Source organism: Tinamus guttatus, unplaced genomic scaffold, assembly GCF_059628265.1.
Source record: "Tinamus guttatus ecotype Peru unplaced genomic scaffold, ASM5962826v1 Tinamus_guttatus_pri_ptg000008l, whole genome shotgun sequence".
Taxonomy (NCBI): domain Eukaryota; kingdom Metazoa; phylum Chordata; class Aves; order Tinamiformes; family Tinamidae; genus Tinamus; species Tinamus guttatus.
The window spans coordinates 3,063,345-3,085,381 of NW_028288542.1; the positions used below are offsets into that span (position 1 = coordinate 3,063,345).

General features: G+C 35.2%; 1 protein-coding gene across 1 annotated transcript in view; it reads right to left on the reverse strand.

The window, feature by feature from the left end:
• Positions 1-22,037, reverse strand: part of CFAP47 (cilia and flagella associated protein 47) — a 284,853-nt gene that overhangs the window by 241,097 nt on the left and 21,719 nt on the right. The window contains exons 16-24 of the mRNA XM_088521979.1: positions 21,443-21,573; positions 20,914-21,036; positions 19,576-19,707; positions 18,341-18,418; positions 17,643-17,787; positions 15,961-16,055; positions 5,931-6,099; positions 2,888-2,988; positions 1,476-1,635 (exon numbers count right to left, since the gene is read on the reverse strand). Coding sequence (XP_088378105.1) covers positions 1,476-1,635; positions 2,888-2,988; positions 5,931-6,099; positions 15,961-16,055; positions 17,643-17,787; positions 18,341-18,418; positions 19,576-19,707; positions 20,914-21,036; positions 21,443-21,573 — 1,134 coding nt within the window. The remainder of the gene's footprint in view (positions 1-1,475; positions 1,636-2,887; positions 2,989-5,930; positions 6,100-15,960; positions 16,056-17,642; positions 17,788-18,340; positions 18,419-19,575; positions 19,708-20,913; positions 21,037-21,442; positions 21,574-22,037) is intronic.

Consider the following 22,037-nt stretch of genomic DNA (forward strand, 5'->3'; position numbering starts at 1 on the left):
AAACACATGGAAGCCTAGCATTTTCTACTCTCATTATTATAAACTCGCTGGCATATTTAAACAAATTCCTAAAATGCGCAAAGTTTATTTTAAGGCTTGACACTCCCATTCTACAGCTCTAGAGAACAAACCTACAAAGGTGATCAGCACAACATACTCCTTAATTAGGTCTCCTGTGGGGGCTTGCTGCGTCTAATGTGCTGTTTCAAGAAAGAATAATTATTTTCAGGGAAGGTATGCTGCAAGTAAGCTATAAATCATGGAAAAATACTTAGAACATTGAATTAAAGGCAATTGATTCTTACATTGATTTACGATTTTCTGTAAACAGGACATTTGGAAAAACAGCATAGATATAAATAACCTTAAATTACAGTAATTATTTATCAGTCATCTTTATGTATATGCATGTGTGTATTTATACGTACAATTTATTTAGTAATTCAGAACACTGGCTTTTACTTGCATGTTGGTATCTATTTTATAGTCATTCTATATTTTGAGCATTTATAGGAGAAATTTTAATACTGTTCCACAATGTAAACACCTTTTAAGTAGGATTATCACACGGCTGATCACTTCATTTATTCCTTAGCACCTGATCCCTACCTGGCTGCTGCATAAAGTAGTAGATTTCAGCCATATTCATCAAAAATAATACCAATATGTTTCTTCAGGACAGGAATGGTCAATTGCTGACTCAGGATCAGATCCTACCAAAAACACAACTTTTATTTTCCCCTGGGGAATGCTGGCGTCACCAGCAGGGCATCTGAACTGTCAAAACAGCTTTAAGTGCCCAGAAGTGCTGCAGGCACCAGCTGGCTTTACCAGCTCCCATGCAAGGTTATGTTGGGCTGACTCCTAAAGACTTGACTGAGAGACCCAATAGTCGTGTCTTGTCATTCCTCTTCTGGGGAACGTGGTTGACTATCATTTTCCCGCCCACCCCCAAATTTAGCAAAAAAAAATATTATTTAGCATATTTTTTACTTAGATTCTAGTTGTCTTTGGGTATTTTCTCAGTAGTGTGCTATCTACATTGATTTTATGCCTTTAGAGGAAAGAAATTTCTACTCTCACCTAAATTATGGCTATTTAGAAGAATATTTTACATACACACAGGCACACACCAGGTACCTTTGGAAAGCTTTTTGCATTTAATTTAGTCAAACTACATGCACATTAAATGGCAATATTGAAAATAATTCAGGTAGAGACCCTGTATGTACAAAAAGGCTTTCCAAAAATGTTAGTCAAGTGATTCAGCACATTGTGTTAGGTCTGTAGCTGTCTTGGTTTCTCAAAACTTCAAAAACCCTTTCCTTTGTCATTTCATTTGGTTATCTAGGCATATTAACTCAAAGTTCATCAACAAAAGTACTATTTGTGATTGGCAGTAAGGAAGGATGTAAGCAAACCTATGAAAATATATCTTTAACGAACTATGCATAGAATTCAGAAAAAATACTTACGAGGGCAGAAATATACAGGGATACTGATTTTTTGTTCTGGATCAAGAAATCCAGTCTCTAGATTAAATTTAAAAGTACCATCTTCTTTTGTTTTTTTTGAACTATCACAAGTCACTTTCCATGTCAGCTGCTGCCTTGAGATATTCATCAAGTCAAGTTTCTGTAAATGTTTATGGAGAAAGGACAATCATGAATAAGGGAAAGCAACAAGCACTATGAGACTTTTCTTAATATCTAATGTTAAGTATTCCTTTTTGCAATGCAATCACAGCAAACTGAAAGAAAGCAATAGAGAACAATGAAGACTCTAGTTTATTAAAGCTCTATGGTGAGAAAATGAATATGCCTAACAGCACAGACTAGGTGCCTGGCAGTCCCTCAACCACATTCACAAAGACATACACTTTCCTTCCAGAATGGAAACATCTCACTCGGGGGCAGTAAATAGACAGAAGTACTGTGGTGGGAGTTCTTAGACAAACAGAAGTGAGAGGAGTTTTTGTGATACAGATGAAGCACTGGAAGAACTGAGCTATGACCCACATCGTCTCATTTCAGTGCTTTTAATAGATATGTCGCATTCACAAAAGTGTTAGATATGCAGGCTTTAAAAATCCATGTTTTTTCAATTCAATGAGAGTACAGTGGCAAGAAGAAAGATTCCATTCTCCATCTCAGTTACTCCTTAAGTGTCTAATATGTCAATAGCTAGGAAAAGGCTTTACACAACCACCATTTTTCTTTAAAAAAAAAAAAAGAAGATTGTAAAGTAAGAGTTGGCGAGAATGTCATTGCACAAAATATAGTCTGTTGGTATAAATTCCAAATAAAGTCTTTAAGAATAAAACAGGATAGACAAGGACATGGTAAGGTTCGTGTTCATACAGTCAAACACTCTGTGTTCCAAAACAAAGTATCTGTTTTCAATTGGTGTGGCCAAGCACCTTGTTTAGGCCCTCTACAACTAAGGCCCTAAACCAAGACCAAGAATCATTTAGGAAAGTGACAGGTGGCACAAACCACAGCACCATAAAACATGGTAGCAATTTTTATGTATTGACTATCATGGTACACTGATTGCCTCTCTGTACTTCACTAGAAGAGGTAGAAGCAGAAAGTCTTCACAAGTAAGTTATTTATTATGCAATCCAAGTCAGCTGCACATGCTTTACATCACATATCAGAAAGCAAGGATGAGCCCAACTTTGAGTTTCAGAAAAATATAATTACAAAAGACAGCCCAACATAAAAGCCAGAAGTCAATAGAATGCTGATGGAAAAAAAAATGAAATACACAAAATCATATATTAAAATTTAAGTTCCAGACCTCTATTTTTCCCCATCCCATTTCAAATTGAAAAAATTTTTTTAAAAAATTGCCAAGATTAATTACGATACCTGTGTTCACATACCTGACAATTCAGACTTTCGTCAGCTACATTGGAATGTTTATCCCCTAAATGCAGTGAAAATGTAAGTTCCATTGAGGAGAACTCCAATGGTGATGTGAGTACTGTTGGAAGAAACAAGTGATGAAGGTTAAACATAATTCCACAAAATTTCCCTAAATCTTTTAGTAAAACGATTGTTTCTGTGCATATTTAGAATAGTAGGATAAAGATTCACTTGTTTTAAATCTGTAATTTTCTCTTTTTATTGCCAATATACTGTATGCATAATTTTTGTAATTTAAATTTCTTAGCATGACCCTCTATTTATATGCTATAACTAGAGTTAACTAAGTTAGTATCTTATCTAACGCATTTGGAGGACTAAAAAGGGACCCCAGATTTGACAATGAGGCTTATATCATCTATCTTCAAGAATCTGTTGGAAGAATCCTATAGGTTACAGCTCCACAGAGGAAAGGGGGAGAGAGCCAGCAGGTTGAGGGCGATGATCTTTCCCCTCTCCTCAGCCATAGCAAGAACACATCTATACAGCTGTGCCCAGATGTGGTCTCCCCAGTGCAAGCAACACAGACATAGCTCAGCAAATCCAGTAAAGGAGGAAGGAGATGGTAAGGGGAGTAGAGCTGAGACTGCTTAGGCTGGGGAAGAGAATGCTTAGAGAGACCTCTTCAAAGTTGATAAATATAGGATGGGAGAGTATAAAGAAGACAGAGTCAGACTCTCCTCACTTGTGCTCAGTGATATGGCAAGAGGCAATGGGGCCATATTGAAATATGGGAAATTCCAAGTAAACAAAAGAAAACACTCTTTACAGTGTGACAATATTAATCGCAAAATACTTATAGATTTATTACAACAGCAGTTCTCTTCATTTCACACAGCTGGAATAACACAATGATGACCAAGGATTCATTTTAAAGACAAGATTTAGAAAAAGGAGTATTCTCATAAGAGTCTTCACTCTGCCCCTGTTCTAGTGTAAATAAACCTGGCCAGTACATTGCATCTTTTCAGCAGAATCTGCAAATCTGTCTCAGACCCAGTGAGGAAATCCTTTGTCTGGCATAGATGCACAGCACTTAGGTGGTGAGAACATTCCACGTAATCATTTTCTTGTAATGGACAGACCTTGTTCCTACTTTAAAACACTATTAATTTGTAGAGTTTATAAAGCTGTGTTTTAGAGAAATACAGGTAATATTAATGTTTACATAACGTCAGAAGTGGATTAGGAAATAATTTAAAGGGAAAAGAGAATTGATCTAATCAACTCTAAATATTAATACTTGAACTATCCTGCAAATCCCATCTCGATCATGTCATCCTATCTGAATCCTAATCAACCAGAGAGAACTACTGTAAGAAAAAAAAATGTAGAGGGGAAAATATATGTACCATAGTGCACAGAGTAGTGAGAATTATGCATGTTTGCAAAATCAGCTCTTGGTAGTTGAAAAATTTCCCTAACTCACTTCTAAAGTGATAATCTGAATCAGTGAATCAGTAACAAGTATCATTTTTAAGTTGTGAAAATGTAGTAACACTATAAATTTGATATATTTAAGTACAAAAAGCTTGGCTAGTTGCCTCCATCTGTATGATTATGCGAAATACTGTGTGCTGAATAAAAGCCACACTTCTAATTTATCAACTGTTTTTACATACTCAAAGTATAGTATGATTACTTGTTGCTGGGCTACACTGTTACTTTGAAGAAAATGCTTTGGTTGAATGGATGGCTATTCTACCTATTTTCTAGGTAGCGGAACTGCAAATCTGTGCATAGGTTTAGATACGACTGCTATTTATTACTAAGACTTACTGTGTATAGAGTCATTGTTCCACAAAAAAAGCAATAAACGGAACAGCAGTAAACTTTAACTGCTTTAATTTCAAGTTTAATCATTTCTGCACTATCAAGTTTGTTGGTTTGAGTCACCATTTTTATTTAGAGGTATGTTTTTTTATAAATCTCATGCATATGTATGAATTAATCTGCATGTTCTTAAACTAAATACATGTAAAATGCTCCATATGAACTTATTTCCATCATAGGATCTAAAGGAAGACTCACAGTCTTCAAAGGAAATCTTACTTATTCAAAAGCAAAGCCCTACAGCATAAAGAAAAAAAAATAGAGAAAATTGAATAAATGGGCATTGCTTTTACCCCTTAGTGCTCTTGAGATTTTTAAACATTATAAGAACATCATTTCAGGGTTATGCTCTGCACTTAAAACTCCTTCTTCAGTAGGCAGCAAATACGTATTAAAACATGTAGACAAGTAAAACTAGTGGATTCAAACTTTTTAAGTATGTACGGGTTTACACAACTGTTAGGATCAGACAGGTGACTATAGAGAATAAAAAATTATTTCTAAAATGCTGAGAAACATCATCTAAGATACAGCTGTAACTTTGGGCATTAAACAAATTTTGAAAGTCCAGAAGAGTGCAGTTGGGCATGTAAAAGCAAGCAGAAGTAAAAGAAGAGAATTATCAGCAATTATCAGCAGTTGCCTACAGATTGTATCAGGGCCTTCCTGGAAGACATTTTAAAAGGGTTTTAAATATAGCTGGAGATCCTAGTTTTTACAGGGTGTCACTGGAAAGAAAGATTATGATATACTACTTTTCTATACCTTACAAACATACTGTAAATACCAGATCCATATGTTAGAACTATTGATGACTCAGTAGAAACGAAATTGAACATCATTAATAGATTTTTTATCATATTTTTGAGAATGTGATACAAGGAAATGGCAATGGTAAGTACTTATGTGTTTTCTCAGCACATGTAATACTTATGTTTGGAGACAGTATCAAATTTTAAGATTTGAAAATTTTGCAAATTTCCAAGATATTTACAAATTACGCAATAATTACTTAAGTTTCAGTCTTTTAAATCCTGTAGCTTCTCTTTTTTCATACATATAGTAATTCCCTGCAGCTAAAATACAAGGAAAAATATCACTATACAAGGAAAAATATCACTATAAATATGAACATCCATCATTTGTTCATATCCCTAGTTTACCTACCTACTGCTTTCACTCTACAAACCGGAACAGGCACAGTCACTGCTTGGGGCCGAGGAGTAATGATGTGCTTTACAGATCCATTAGGAGTTGCTGGTACAGAGCTTTCCTGTGTCCAGGAAAAGTCATCCTGAGGAATATTAACTGGAAGAGCGAAGTCATATGCTGCCACCTAAAGGACAAAAATACCATTGTGGACACTTTCTCAAAGAAAGAAACGGCAACCACATCAAGCTGTCTGAATAGTGTTACTATTCAAAAGATACTGGGACATCTTAAAATCAAGTTGATGTCAATACTAATAGGATGTTGATCTGTTACCACTGAGTATCCATCACTTAAGCATCCAAAGTCCAGACATGTTACTCCACCAAGTCAAAACTGTAGGCCCCAAAGCATCAGGGTTAGCAGCACAGCTATAGATAAGGCTTCTGGTAAATCATGATTGTGTCTTGCTCCTTTCCAACCATCCTCCTGAGGGAAAGAGTTTTGTAATTATGGCCCTAAACACATAACCAAAATGGGGAGAAAACAGAGTTATGTGAGTTTAAAAAAGTCTTTCTCAAATCTTGAAGAGAGGTGGTCAGTTTTTATGGTATACCAAACATAACTAAAATGCTCTAACAGAATACAGAAAGTATTTTGGCCTTTAATTTGTGGACTTCTCAAAATGTTCAGGAGAACTGGGTGTCCAAGGAAGTTATAAAGCATTTACACACTTGCAAATGTTGCATAATGCTTGCATAATATGCTAAGGACTTGATTTTCATACATGTGTTAGCGAGTAGGACTCACTAATAGGTATTACACATGTATTACAGGAAGGAAACTTTTTTTTCTCTTAACCCAGGTACTTGGACAAACACATATTAATCTACAACAGAATCAACACAAAGTGTAAAAAGCAGCAGCTACACAGCACTACAATGTTCGCAGTTCCAGCAAGGTTTGTAGCAAATAATTATGAGCTCCTGGCAAGATGTGCATTGAGCATCATGGAAGATTTCATGTATTTGTGTTTTGCAAGAGGAAAGCATGGATTTAGTAACAGCGCCATAGACTGATGGTGATATGGTGAAATATAGTGATATTTCATATCTGATTATTATAACTTCTGTAACCTCAAATTGCACTTTTCAGATTGAAGATGATGAATGCCATCTAAGACTCTTTAGTAACTAACACTTAAGTTACACGATAATATAAGTTGAGTAAAAAATTTCCAATTTCCTAGTATGGTTTGCTCTTCTATTTCTAACATCTCAAAAGTTACCCCACAAGTTTCATTACCACATGCCAGGTTTCATCAGAAATACATGCTCCAATGGCATAATTAAAACATAATTAAAAGCTAGGATGAGATGGATCTTTCTCCATTGTGCGAGAAGCTCTTTTCTAGTGTAAAATCATAGCCAATATAGCTCATAAAATTGGATTTGCATAATAAAGATCAAATCACAGATCTTTTGTCTCAATTATACATACCTGTGCCTCATTAAGTTTGCATTCACCAACTAATACTTGAAATTAAAAACAATTCCTAAGATTCTGTATTTTTAGAAATTGTACTACAATTCACATATGTATGTACACACATAAATACTTGATTACTAAGACAGAATTAAGACCCCATTGCCTTTTTTAATACTTCATTTTGCAAGAGTGAACATCATTTTATTTTCAGAAATTTTCTATGATTCAGTTTTAATCTCTAAAACTCTGAATCTAAAATTCTCTCTTACATCATTATGTCCTCTGAAAATTAAAAGAAAAAAAATCCTTAAGCTATTATTGAAATGGACTTACAGATTTGGTTTTGCTTTCTGAATTTATTTATTTATTTATTGAGATATCTTCTGAAGGCCGGACAAAATAAGCAAGATGATGCTCAGTGTGTGTAAGGGGACAAGCAGGACTAGATAGAATGGCTTCAGATATACCATTCTTTCCACAAACACTTAGAGTTGTTTACACGACTATAAGAAATATTTTTCCTGTTCTGATGTGAACTAATTATATAGGTTAATAGGAAAGGAAGTATCATCTACAGAATGATAGGGTTGGCAGTTAAAAGACTTCAAGCACTGAAAAGAACACTCACTTGAAACAAAAGCATTATTTTCTCATGGGTTCAAACAGAACACCTCCAAAGGACGTCAGAAAAAGACACACTTATCTCGACTACCACCAGAAGATAACAATTTTTAAAATAAAACAGATGTTCTTGCAACCATTAATTTAGTGGACATAAAAAAAAATCTTCTCAAATATTTTGTTGGAATTCCTAAAAATAAATAGAAATTGTTGATTTTAAGAAAACTGTCTGAACAGGATAGGTCTACTACCCAAACTCATTTAAATAAAAGTAATGCATAAAAAGATAAAAATCAAGTAGTACTCTCAGCATTGTTGGAGGGTTTTTGCAGGGTGTGGTGGGATGCATAATAGAATCCAAGTAGAAAAAAAAATCATACTGTTTTATTAAATTTTTAAAAACCTCGGAAGGCAGTCACCTCAATTCTGTATTTAATAAGCACTCCAGTGCAATGGTACATTTTGTAAAATATACTTTGCTGATTAGTATTGTAGTACAGCATGCATTCTCAAGGTTGAGTAAAATTTTGCTGTCAAATGCAGGAATCAGCTAGTTTATTAAGCATGAAAAATATGTAACATTTTCCTAAAATTACAGAACTTGCTTTCACAGTACAGTTTCACGGAGAATTGCAATTAAATGTGCAAACTAATTTACAATTTTAAATAATTTAAAACAAGTCTGTAAAGGATACTACACTTGTATTTATATATCACTTCATTCATGCTGTATCTTGCAGTATTGGAAGTCACTGAATATATGGCTACAGGCTGATTTTAAAATCTCTCTATTTATGGTACTCTAGCATATAAATTTTGTAGTGATAATGAGGGTAAAATGTAATATGCACTAAAAAAAGAGGCATTTTGATTAAAATTTAATCCTAACTGTACAACTAAATGGCACTGAAGAGCCAGAGGCTTATGTTTCTCAACTGTATGCAATCCACACACTGCCTCCCTTCAGACTTAACATTATTTTTTTCTTAAAAATATACACAAATCTTTAGTGCAGGTAAAGTTTCCCAGTTTTACATCACCACCAATAAGCAGTCTTTCATAATGTATAACGTAGCACGTGCTCAAATCTATCATTCAAAACACCCAAATAAAATTAAATCTTTCTCTTTACACATAGGCGATGCACCAGCAATACTCTGAATATTTTGTGAATCCACAGCTGCAGATTTTTTGCAAAAATTCATTCTCTACACTATAAATTGCTTTTCTCATAAAAAATTACGTCATTATGGCTGCCAAAAAAAAAAAAGTCTGTCACTTTCCTACAAAATGCCCAAGCAAGAAGCTCTGACAGGTGTGACTTGCTCCATTTATCTCAATAAAAGCCTCGTGGGCTCCAGTATTACACAGCTGCATATTTTGTCTTCCTTCCAAGATCCTTGAATTTGTTATTTTCGAACAGGAACAAATGAAATAAGAAGGTCCTGCGGAAAGGCTGGCTTTGCCTTCTTGCCTCGGCAGAACGCGCGCGACGCGGTGTTTCCCCAGAGCGCCAAGAGGTGAGCGCGGGCAGAGGGCAGCGACCAGCCAGGGCGCCAGGCCAGGGTCTGGCGGGTGGGTCATCCTCCCTTAAAACACACAGGGACAGCTAAGCGGCGAAAATTGTCACTGGGAAAATATCTAATGTGACCACGTACTGCCTGCTTCCCCAGTTTAAAGTAGTAATAACAATAATAACTTAGAAAATTTGCTTGCTAATATTAGCCCTCAGCAGTATCAGTAATAAGTCTCAGTAACTAAGTCATTAATCACAACTAATTTGGCCAGATGGAGGAAATTTTTTTTTACTACAACAATATCTTTTTTCTAGTCATCATGTGAAGTAAGAATACTGCCTGGTGAATCAAACTCCTGGCTCACTAAGCATCCTTATATGGCTTTGAGAAAAAAGAAATGAAATCACAGTTTGAGAGATACTTCTTTAGAAGTATATTGAAACTGTATAAAAACACAGTATTATAAAGGATTTGCCAGCTTACCTCTTCATATGTATTTTTAATATTGTTTTCACATACTGCTCTGGCTATAACTGCCAATGAATGCAAACATTAAGTTCTTTCCAGTAAAAAACCTTGCCAACTCTAAAGCATTCTGCGAAGCTGCAGCAAAGGAAATCCATATTAATGCAAGCACTGGGCCTCATCCACAGCATCCAAGCCTCACTGCTAAGCAGCAACTTCATCTTACTCTGTTCAGGATACTGGGAGATTTCTCTCCCCATTTTCTAGACGTTGCTTTATAGACATGCCAGGATACTCATGTCTAAGCTAATGCCTTCTGATGTCCCATGTAGCTGACTGAGCAGGATAAGGTCTTGGGAAAAGTGTGGGAACTGTTCAGAATTAATCCATACTTTAGCTTTCCATTTGGAGGTTTGGAGAGGTAAAAGAAAATTTGACTTTTAGCATGAGAATGCAAGACCACCTTCAAGGCTTAACATTTGATGTTTTTGTGGGTTTTTTTTTTTCTCAATAAACATTTTGGAATGATTTTTTAAACGTATTTCTAGTATCTAATTTCTTAGCAGCAGGATGAGTACTTTTTTGTTGGTTCATAGAGCAGTGTTGTCAGTAATGGAAACAACAACCATAGGTTTTAGTAGAACCAGAAGGAAGACAGAAAAGAACACATCTCAAGGGGATACAGAAGGTTTGTAGCAGCTGGGAGGTAAGCTGGGTAAGAGAATTTGTCCCCAAAACGGTGCTGAGATTAGAGGAACAGCTGTTCAGTGGAGAAGTAGGAAATAAGAGCTAGGAACATTAGTGAAAACTGTATAAACACAGTTCAATATACAGAAAGATCAGAGCTTTTTCAAGATAGAAATGTCAAAAAGAAAAAAAAGAGAGAGAGAAAGGAGGAGGAGAAGGGATTTGGCGAAATAGAGAAAACCTAGGTGTGCTAGAACACAATAAGGAAAACTCATATCCAACAGGGAATGTCTTAAGAGTATTTTAAAAAGAGTTAAATACTCAAGTATTAGTTAAATACTAAGTTACTCAACCCCCAGTTTCTGATTACAATAAGAGATGCTTTTTGCTTTTTATTAGTGCTCGACTGCGCGGGAGTTAAATTAAGGATAAGCTTCAGCATCTGGGGAAGGATGTACAGACACACCCAGATGCTGCCTTTAGTTGTGTTAATCTTGAAAACTTAATGTGTTGCACAGAGTATCTCTCTCAACATCAATCAGAGCTACATTAGCTCTCAGCGATGCTGGCTCATGAGCACAAGAGGGTTGGCTGTTTAAAGCCTTTCTGGGCAGGGGTTGCTCAGTAAGGTACCTTCCTCCCCTGCCAGGCAGGCAGCAAGGCCCTTGCAGAAGGAAGGCAGCACTGGCGGTACAGGGAGCTCATCCAGGCCTGAGGGCGAAGGGAGACATGGAGGGAAATACCCAGAGTGCTGGGGGAAGGCGGAGGGGAAACCAAGCTAAAGGCAGCAATTTGTAAAAAGGTCATGAGAATAAGACTCCCCATAATAATTTCCTTTTCTAAATACATTTTTTTAAACATATTAAATTCTTTATTCCCTTATTTCTGAGGAAAAAAAAATAAGCTCAAGATTGGGAAAAACTTAGACACACTGATTAAAAAAAAGATAACATCAGATAAACCTATGGAGAAAACTGCAATCAATAGATGCAACATATTCTACAATATACTCTATATTCTAAACAAACTAGTTACAAGACAGATCCAAGTTAAAAATGAGAACTTTTTTCCTACAGTATTTATATCATAATTAAATCAGACAGCCAACGAGCATAAACCTGTCTTCAGGTATATTACCACATCACCAGTACCAAATGATACTTCTCAGAGATACGTGTCAATAAGTAACCCTAATATTGAACAGAAGCTGCAATGACAAGTGAAATTAAGCATAAGGAATCCTCTTAATTTCAAAAGTTTTTGAAAATATTACTTTATCACCTGAATTTACAGCAATGTCAATAGCAGCATTTCTACTCTCGATCCATCCTTAAGTTTGACAAGAAAAAACAAGTAATACAGCACAACGATGGAAAATGGAGTACTGGGAGACAAATAAAGCCCGTTTTGATAATTTGGTAGTATGGATTTTTTTTTCTTTTTAAGGATTTTGAGAGTTAATATTGCATTACTGTACACAATAGATCTGTACACAATTGTGTACTTTTAGCTATTGAGCTGAAAGAAGAAAAAAACAAAAAAAAACAAAAGGAAACTACACCGAAACCATAAATTAGAAATAAATCTTATTAAGCATTTGAAAGCCCTAAGTTCATGTGTTTTATAAAAGTGGATTGAAATTGAGGTCTTTGAAGGGCAATTACATTACTTGTTAAGTCTAATAAACAGTATACATCAGCCATTACTCTATCATCCACAGGATAATTTTCTACAGCCACTATTTATGGTTTTTGAATTGTTGAATCGTTGCTTGTGGCATTCTATTTTTACAGAACTCCTGACAGAACTTTCTGGTTTTGTTCAGCATCTATACAACAAAAAAATATTTAACGGCTAGTTTAGCTAAGCTACAATGTTAACCATAGAGTCATTATCTTGTTCACATCTAATCCACTAACACAGCAAACCCATCAAAAGCATACACAAAGAAACAGACAAACCTAAGAAATAAGAAACAGAAAAAATGTAAATCTGGGAGATTTGAGGGGCTCTTACAGAAAGCCATTACAATTCTAGCAACTGTTTCCTTACTCTGATTTATTATTATACGTACAGTTCTCTACCAGCTAACAAGCAATTATAGAACAATATTTTGTTTCTCATTTCTATGGACAAGCCACACTTTCAAGAAGAATAAAGACAACGTCTAAAAATGTTGAATTGTTATGAAACATTCTTGAAGAAAGTGCTGTTCAGACATGGTGCTTTAATTAAAAAAAAAAAAAAAGAAGCTTCAGAAGATCTCACTGGTAAACTAAGAATCAAATCTAATTAGGTTTTGAAACTTGCTGTGAAAGCAGTGATAATATACCTAATTATTAAAAGCTGAATCCCCTTTTTGTTGTACACAGTTCTGCACTATTTTGTCTGCTTCTCTTCAGTTGTAAAGCCTTTTCTCTTCCACACACTCCCATTCTATCATTTCAAGCCCTAATGTATATTCTTTCATCATAGTTACTGTTTAACTGGTTTGAATTTCACACTTACAGAAAATCAACGGCCAAGAAATTCTATACAGAACCATGATCCTATTAAATTTAATAGCCTTACACTGGCTTTAGTGAGACCTAAATTTCACCTCTAGCATAACAGCATATTGTTAGAATGGGATTTTATAATGTGCCTAACTTTGCTTGAGAGTTGGCTAGTGTCCCCTGGGGACCCTGTACACATGATTAGGCAGAATTTTTAACATGCATAAACAAATAAGAAAGTCTCAATGATTAAATGCAAGATATTAGCACTGCTGTATAACAGATCTGTAACAGAAAAGCTAGTTCTGAATGAGGTTGACCAAATTCAACAATATTTGTAAAAAAATAACAAATAACAATCTTCACCATCACAGGTAGAACATTCAGTATAGACCTTGGGAAGGTCGGAGATTTTCTAAAACACAGACTTCTTTTATTTGTTTTTCTATTGACCAGGTGAAATATGTTATACATCAGAAATGCTACTATTGTCATTCAATTTTGTGTACTTCTGACCTATTCAGTGAAAAAGAAAAATAACTTCGTAGTCAGGATTTAAGGTTACATACAATACTTGAAAGCTTTATCATAAATAGCAAATTCACAGAAGTAACATTATGATATTCTCCTTAAGCCAAACAGTAAAGAAAAAAGAATGAGGAAAGCTACAAGAATCATCAGAGGTCAAAACGTGACATGACCTACAGGTAAAGGCTGGAAAAAATGGGATTGTTGAGTCAGGATAAGATGCAGATCAAATACAATAACTGTGCAGTTACTTGACAGACAGCTGACAGAAAGAAGAAGATAAACTGTTCTTCATATCATTGATGTGCTGGACAGAAAATAATGGGATAAACTGGAGCAAATATACTCTAGGTTAAACTTAGGTGGAAAAGGCCTTCTAGTAAGAATACTTTTACTAATGATAACCCCACTGGTCAGAGTGAAACATTTCTGATGTTTGTCCACCCCATTTTTAACACTCACTGGGAATGGAGATTCCACAGTTTTCTAGAGAATTTAACCATTTTTTGCTATTGAGAGTTCGTAGATGTAATTTAGTCTGTTTTGCCATAATTTAAATCCACCCCTCATTGTCCCACCTACTGCAGTGAACATGAATATTTGAACAATACTGCACTGAATAGTGAAAGTCAGTTCCTTTTTTTACACATAGTTCATTATTTCTAGATTCTGATAAATTTTATTTAGAAAGACTAGAAGAAAGTAATGGAAATTATCTACTACTTTGTTATGTGTGGAATCCCAAAATGGACAAAATGTTCCAGCTGAAGTGTTATCAGCACCAAATTTAACTTGCTTCACTATTACTTCTATTTATAGAACCCTATACAGCATTTGTCTTTCCCATAGTGACATAACAAAATACTTCTGACTCCTGATCAGCTTGTGACTTACTATAATGCACACATTTTTCTCCAACGCTGCTACCTTTACTCTCCATCTTCATATTTTATTGTTGATCCTTTCTACCTAAATAAAAATTCAGCATTTTTTTGAATTGCTCTCCAGTTTGCCAGGGGACAACACGTGACTACTGTGTGTATATAATTTTTCAAACAACTATATACCTTCCTACTACTATATCTAGTCTACATCTGCTTAGCTTGTTTATGAGAATATTATCTCAGATAATGTCTACTTTTCTCCTACCCACAAGGGCCTGCTGCTATATTTTAGGAGAAAGATTAATAGGTTGGAAATAACTCATTTTTGATGAATCTGTTTACTCATTTTCTGCTAGGAAGAAATCATTCAGAACAGCTAATGTGGTGCAGATTCACACTAGTAGTTACTTCACAATAACTTCCCTGTGTATATAAATTCTAAGCTGCCAGTGACAAGAGAAAGCAAACCACAGTATAAGCAGACAGAGGCTGTAATTTATGCTTTTGAACACAGCAACTGCCTTTTATTCAAAAGGTTCAGGAGAGGAAGAACAGAAAGAAAATATGTTAATATGTTCACTTTTTCTCCAAAATGCATCACCTCATTTTTTTTTTGTGTGTGTGTGTGTGAGTGATTGCTTGTTTTTTTCTTTTTTTAAATAAAAAGGTAAAATGCAGCTAATGCAGCAGTCTATTGCAGAAGTGGTGCCCAGTTGCTTGTTCTGAGGCTGGTTCATAATGTTCAAGGTGAAGGTATCTTTCAGTTCAGTGTTCTCCAAATATACAGAACCCCCAAACCTGTATTTCTAAAGTGTTGCTCAATATACAGGGTTACAGCACTCTTTACTTAAGGCCTCCTGTCAATTAAGTAACATGTAAAGTTGCTTTATTTTTCTCAGACAGCCCCATCAGAAAACAAGCTTGCCTATCTTTACGATGCATGATAAAGCCCATCTACTTTTACAGCTCCCCGATCTGAGTTAAAACAGGAACACTTGCCAAAGGAAAATGGTTGCTAATATATTGCGTGATCTGATTAATGTTTAGTAAGGCTCATCTCATTTTTTTTTCTGTATATATATTCTCCATTTTTAAAGTATGGAGAAAATACGTCTTATTTTTGTATATGTGTGAGGAAAGAAATAGAAGTACAAGCAAGTTGAAAAATTACATAGAAAACAAATTTTGAAATAAATCTATTACAAAACTATTGCCACTATTAATGTCTCGGGGTTTGGCTATTTCACTCACTCAGTGTTTTTGTCACAGACAAAATCTAAGACCTCTATATTCTCTCACCATAAAAATATCATGAAGAGCATCACACTATTTTAGCATAATCACTGCTGCCTCATAAACTTACCTCTTTAGGCATGAAGGACAATGAACACAGCAGAGTTTCCTTTCCTTCTAAGTACACAAAATACAAATGAGGTTTCAAAGGACAGCAGTCGACCACTGTCAAAGAAAATTCAGAATCGTTATAGATGTTATTTTACTATCAATCAGCCCTGCTTTGGTGCTCTAATAGTTGCAGCATTTAAATTCATTTGACATAATGTAGGTATGTATTTCCATGGTAAATATTTGTCAGTAAATTACAATTGAATTCTAATGAACATTTTGTCGGTAATTCTGAGAAATGTCTCCCTCCAGCAACACCAATGAAAGCCACCAATCTACAATATAGGAGCACAGAATCTTCGAGAGGAAAGAAAAAAATTTAATTTGCTCTTGAGCAAACATGTTAGGCAAAAAATATTAACTAAATAATAGAAAATAGATATTTTTCCCCTGTAATATGTCTGAAACACTGTTTTTCTGAATTACTTTCAAGCTTCATCTACAGTAGAGAAGATTATGAATAAAGTGATATTTTTTCTATAATTGATAATTATTCTTTCATTTTGCATGCATTCATGTTCACTTTTAAGAAATGCCAGCAAAAGTGCAAAACAGATTTACAATACGTAAGTAAAATTTTTCCGAGATTGGCATTCATCCTGAGACCTGAGACTGGTATTTCAACAATACCAATCTGAACACCACTCTGTTTCAAGCACAAACTCCGATATAAAAATAATTTGCAATGAGTCTATTCCCATACTAGCTCCTTTTCTGATTTAGACAGAATCTTACAGTTCTCTGAATTTTAAAAAACCTAACCAGAAGTCCACACCTTCCCTTGAAAACTTACCGCATGGTAAGGCAATGCCTCTGTTCCTGTCGGATCGCTTTTTGTCATCATTCGAATACAGCTCTACATAAAGATACAAAACAGTGGTGCAATGTACAGTTAGTTATACAAGAAGAAGCCCTGATTTTCCTGAGCTTGCAAGGACAAGAAGTCATATAATAATAGCTGCAGAATTCTCTCAGGTATAAAGATGTTTGGGCAGGGTAAAGGAGATATCAGGACTGAAGTACAAAAGGGATCTGCAATGTTAACTGAAAAATAAGAAACTGCACAAGTCCTAGCATGGAATAAAAAAAGCAATCAAACATCTCACACTGCCACAATATCATTCTGACTTGGACATCATGTAGAGCTGAGGTTCTATGATTAAAGACAAGTTCCAGAATTTGGAAAATGAACCCCAGATCCTCATATGATTACAAAGTTACTGAAATAAGCTTCACTCCCTATCAGAACAGTGAGCAAAAGTCCATGAATAGGTAATAAAACATAGCTGCTCTTTTTATTCTAACTGGGTCCAGAGTAATCAGAGACTGATTTATTTTACATGCCTTAAGAGTTATAGGCAAAAATAAAGAGGAAAAAAAAGATACACAAATGAGCACACACGCACACCCAAGCACACACACCTCTCTCTCTCAGCAAGCTGCCACTTTCTAAATGCCTGCCTTTGGCAAATGTCATTTTACAGGCAAGATGACCCCCTTGAAATTATATTAAAGAATACTTCTAAAATAATTGTTTTAGGTTTTCTGTAAATTGTGTAAATCAGTAAAATTTGTATAAGATCAATTAGCACCATCCTATTCTTTAATTCATGAAAATTATGATCTGTCTAAAGCAAATACCTGAAGAGCCACTAACGTTCAGTTCAAAATCCTTGTAGTTGGATAAATCAAACTCCACTCTGGTACATGACCGCTTTTTGTTCTGCAGCAAAAAGGGAATCGATTTTGTAGAACCAACATAAACACCATCAAAGTCAAACAGCTCCTGTAAGTATAAAGAAATATAGACAGAGGACAGAATATTATAAAGTCATGTATATAACGGAACACTAAAGTTAAATACACTGCTCAGAGATTCAGAATTTATAATGCATTAACCAGACATCTCACTTAATCAACTGTCTTGCCCAATCCTTATTTTTAAAATCTTTCCAAGATATCAAAGATCACAGTTTAGAATTTAACAAAGGAGTACAGTTACACCATCAACAAAGTTTCCTTATCTAGTAAATACATGGCTTCCTTTCCCCCTTCTTGTAGTCTTTTCTTTGGCTACTTCAAGAAATCCTCTCCCTTTTAATACATTTTTCCAGGTTGTCTGCTTCAATGGTTAAAATTGTAAAGTAAGGATAGTTTAACTATCACATTTGCATTTAGTTTTTAATTTCGTAACTTTTTGTCTTTGACATTTTTCAAAGAAAGTTCATATAGGAAAAAAAAAGAAAATATTTAGTAGGGGTGAGCCACTTTAATATCTAAATTAAGCAAATCCCCACCAATCATATCAACAAGATATAATCAAAATTCTTAATACTTACCACATTTATGTTTATCTCAGGGACTTCTACACATCCAGTAATCCTAAGCACAAGTACTCTGGAGTTTCGCACTGCTACCTAAGTGATTGGAGAACAGTATGATTGTTGACAAGGTAATTTTAACACTACCATCTCACTAAGTTTGTTTTAATTGCAAATTTTTTAAAAGACAGACAGTGGAGACTATATTAGTCAACATAATTTGTCATGAAAATAACTATTTCCTTACAATGCAACTCTGCTGTGAAAAACATAATGGGGTATAGAAAATGTTGTTTCATTTCCTGTAATGCATAACTGCAGATTTCACTGAAAAGCGGATTCTAAAGAGAATCAGTAGTTCCTCTATGGCATACCACATCTCAATAGCAATTTCCATTGATAAAAGAAAAATAGATTCAGGAAAGATCAGTCTTTTGCAGACAAAAGACTGCTGGAAGTAATATCACCAGAAGGAATAGTTTTCTGTAGCAGGAAAGTGGGTAGTAATTTCTATTCAGCAGCAGTGAGAAATGAGAAGTACACCTGAGGACAAGTTGCTTCAGAGAGGCACTGGTAGAAAGACATAGATGCTGCTGCTCTGACCAATGTTAAATATACCTGTCAGAAGTGACAGGAATAACTGAACAGCAGATTCATGGTGCACAGGCAACAACAGAAGATGGAGAATCCAAGTCAGAAAAGGTAAAGATAAGTCACATGTTAAGGGCAGAGTGTGGGGAGCATATTATCTGACCAACAGCAACTTCAGCAAGCATGCATGAAGAAGTATGTGCTTATTGTGCTTCTGTTATCAAATCAAATATACCAGTAATCCTTTCTGAGATGTCTCTCCTTGTAATAGATACAAAGATAAGTCAAGAAATTAAAAACACTGCAGTACTCCAAAGTCCTGCTACTTTGCAGAACAAGAAAACCACAGATTGGCTTCATGTAATCATGCAGACCTATCAGTGCTGGTTTCAACAGCTTGCCAACAGCATAGTAAGAATCAGCTCAAGCTGAGAAAGTGTTTAGATACTTCAGAGCAAGACCAAAACCAAAGTTAAAGCTTTGTTGAGGGTTTAACTTTGTTTAGGGATAGGTTGCTAGTCATCAACAGCTATAGCATTTTTTTTCTTTTAAAACATTGTGACACTGGAGATAAAATTCAGAAGGTCACACATACACAAATCTCCATGCATCAAAACACCAACACAACACTTAGAAGACAACACTCTTGCAGTTTCCAATACCTCCACTGTTGTATCAAAAATCATTTTTTCACTTGGAGTGAAGGAAATTGTGAGATCAGTGTGGCCTCCCACAGGTATTACCCCTCCAGGAGGTGTGATTATCATTCCAGGCAGTGGGTTTGAATCAAGAACCTTCAAACACAAACAAGTAAAGTATTGGAACAATGTATAACAACATTTGAGAAAAATCAGTTCTTTACTAGGAAAATTTTTCACCCTCATAATCTGAACCTTCATAAGGTATGATATATACCTGGGCACAGATGTTTGGGACAAAATCCCAGGCAGGCGGCTGAATAAATTACCAGATTCTTAAACAAAATCATAAATTCCTATTATGAAATATCTCTTGTGCACAAGTTGAAAATTTTGCATTCTGTTTTCTAGCTTGTTTCCAGGAAGTAACTAACATTAGGAAATGTCATCTAGCAAGCTTTTAGAATATGCTACAAAGTATCAGCGAATGACGAATTCTTCAGTAATTTTTTTGCCAGTTAAGTAAAAAGATGGGACACAAGATCCAGGCAAAGCTCAGCAGCAACATTCTGTTTACTCCCAGTCAATTGGAACCAAATAAAATTTATCCTCCATACTCCATGCAGATAACTTTTTAAAGTACAGTTAACCGTTTGTGTTCTTTACAGAGTCTATACATCCATCTCTCAGCTTAAGACAAGTCACACAGGCAGAAAAGACATTTACCAGATGCAGCATGACCATAACAAGTGTTATTACTGCACACTTAGAGGATTCACCCGAAGTGATAAAATCAGTGTAATAACTGAAAACCAAGAAACATGATAGAAAGGAAAGTAATAAGCAGTCCCATAACAACATTTGAACAAAAGTTCTAAGGATTCCACAGAAAACGATCCTACTTCAGTAAAGATGTACAACATTTCATTCTTCTTATCCAGAAGAACTAACGAGGTTATGTTTCCCATGAACTTACACCTTAACCTGCTCTGGCGTCCCCCTTGCCTAACTCTTAGTACAGCCTATGCTCCTCTCAGCGTTGGCCTAAAGGATGAATCACATTTGCTGGGACTGCTCTGGGTCTCTGCATGTACTGACTGGGCAGCTAGTCTGAACACAGGGACTGGAATGACTTTAGAGTGTGCTGTCTCTCTCAAAGTATGCAACCACCTGAGTTTAAGTGCCTTTTCTTTCACATAAATTTTGTTTCTTGAGAAAGCCAGACATAAGCTAAATATGAGTAGCTAAATATCAAACAACCTACACAAGGTAGCTTAAAACACAAAGTTGTAACATGATTTGATAAAACAATTCCCCCTTCATTCAAAGAAATTAAATGGGCTAGAGATAATTTTAGTTTACCTGGAAGTATGCATGATTGTATCCTATATTTTGAAGGATGGCTGTCTTGCAAGTACATAAACCCAAAGGGGCATGATTGAAGTGTATCCTTTGCTGTATAAACTGAACATCGGTAGGACCAAGCTATCAAAAAACAAACAAATGTATCACTAAATAAATATTCACCATAACCTATCGTATTACATTTGAACCTTTGCTTTACTAAACTAAGCAAGCCAAAAAGAGCAGTTCTTTTACAGCTTAATGGGATTATAAGAACCACTCGCTTGAGGTGCCAGAAGTATATCACCACAGGGAAGAAAAATAATAGACAAAAGTTCTGAGAATCTGAGAAAAAGACAAAGTCAAAGTATCTTTTAGTCTCATTGTCTTCTTCATTTCTTTCAAACAAGGAACATTTTCATGAATACGCCAAATGGAAAGCATATGAGATTAAAACGCAGGTTTTTTTTAATATACACTCACAGAAATATATTTAAGAATGTTTGTTAAACAGCGTAGCACATGTTTTTCTCTAATGAAGTATTACCTTTGCCAAACATTTCAATTTGATTGTATTTCCCTGGTGCACACACAAGTTGAATTCTCCCGTGTCTGGACAGTGGAACGCCGGATGCCAAACAACTTCACACTCCAGATCTCTATATGGTTCCACGAAACCTAACCAAATTTGCACAATTTACATAGTGCAGCATGTAATGCACTGCATAATTACACGGTTCAAATTACACTACATAATTACAAATAACACAAGCTTCTTAATTCCAAATGACCTTCTATTACTGAAGACTAAACCTACACTTTACAATTGTTGAATAACATGATGGATTAAGTAAAATTCGTTTCTGAATTCTCACAGCAGTTGCATAATATCATTTTACTGGCATCCTATAGTAAATCCTCCAAAGGTCATAAGTATTTTTTATTCATAAATTACTCAAACATATAAGAAGAACAGTTGGAAAAAAACAGACAATCCTTCTGATGGAAGAATAATTCTAGAAAGGAACATACACATTTTCCTGTTTTCAATTGATTCTGAATTAATATCACCAAAGTTATCCTATTTCTCATGAATGAGGTGACACCAAGCTCCTGCTGCAGCCAAATCATATTTGTACTGA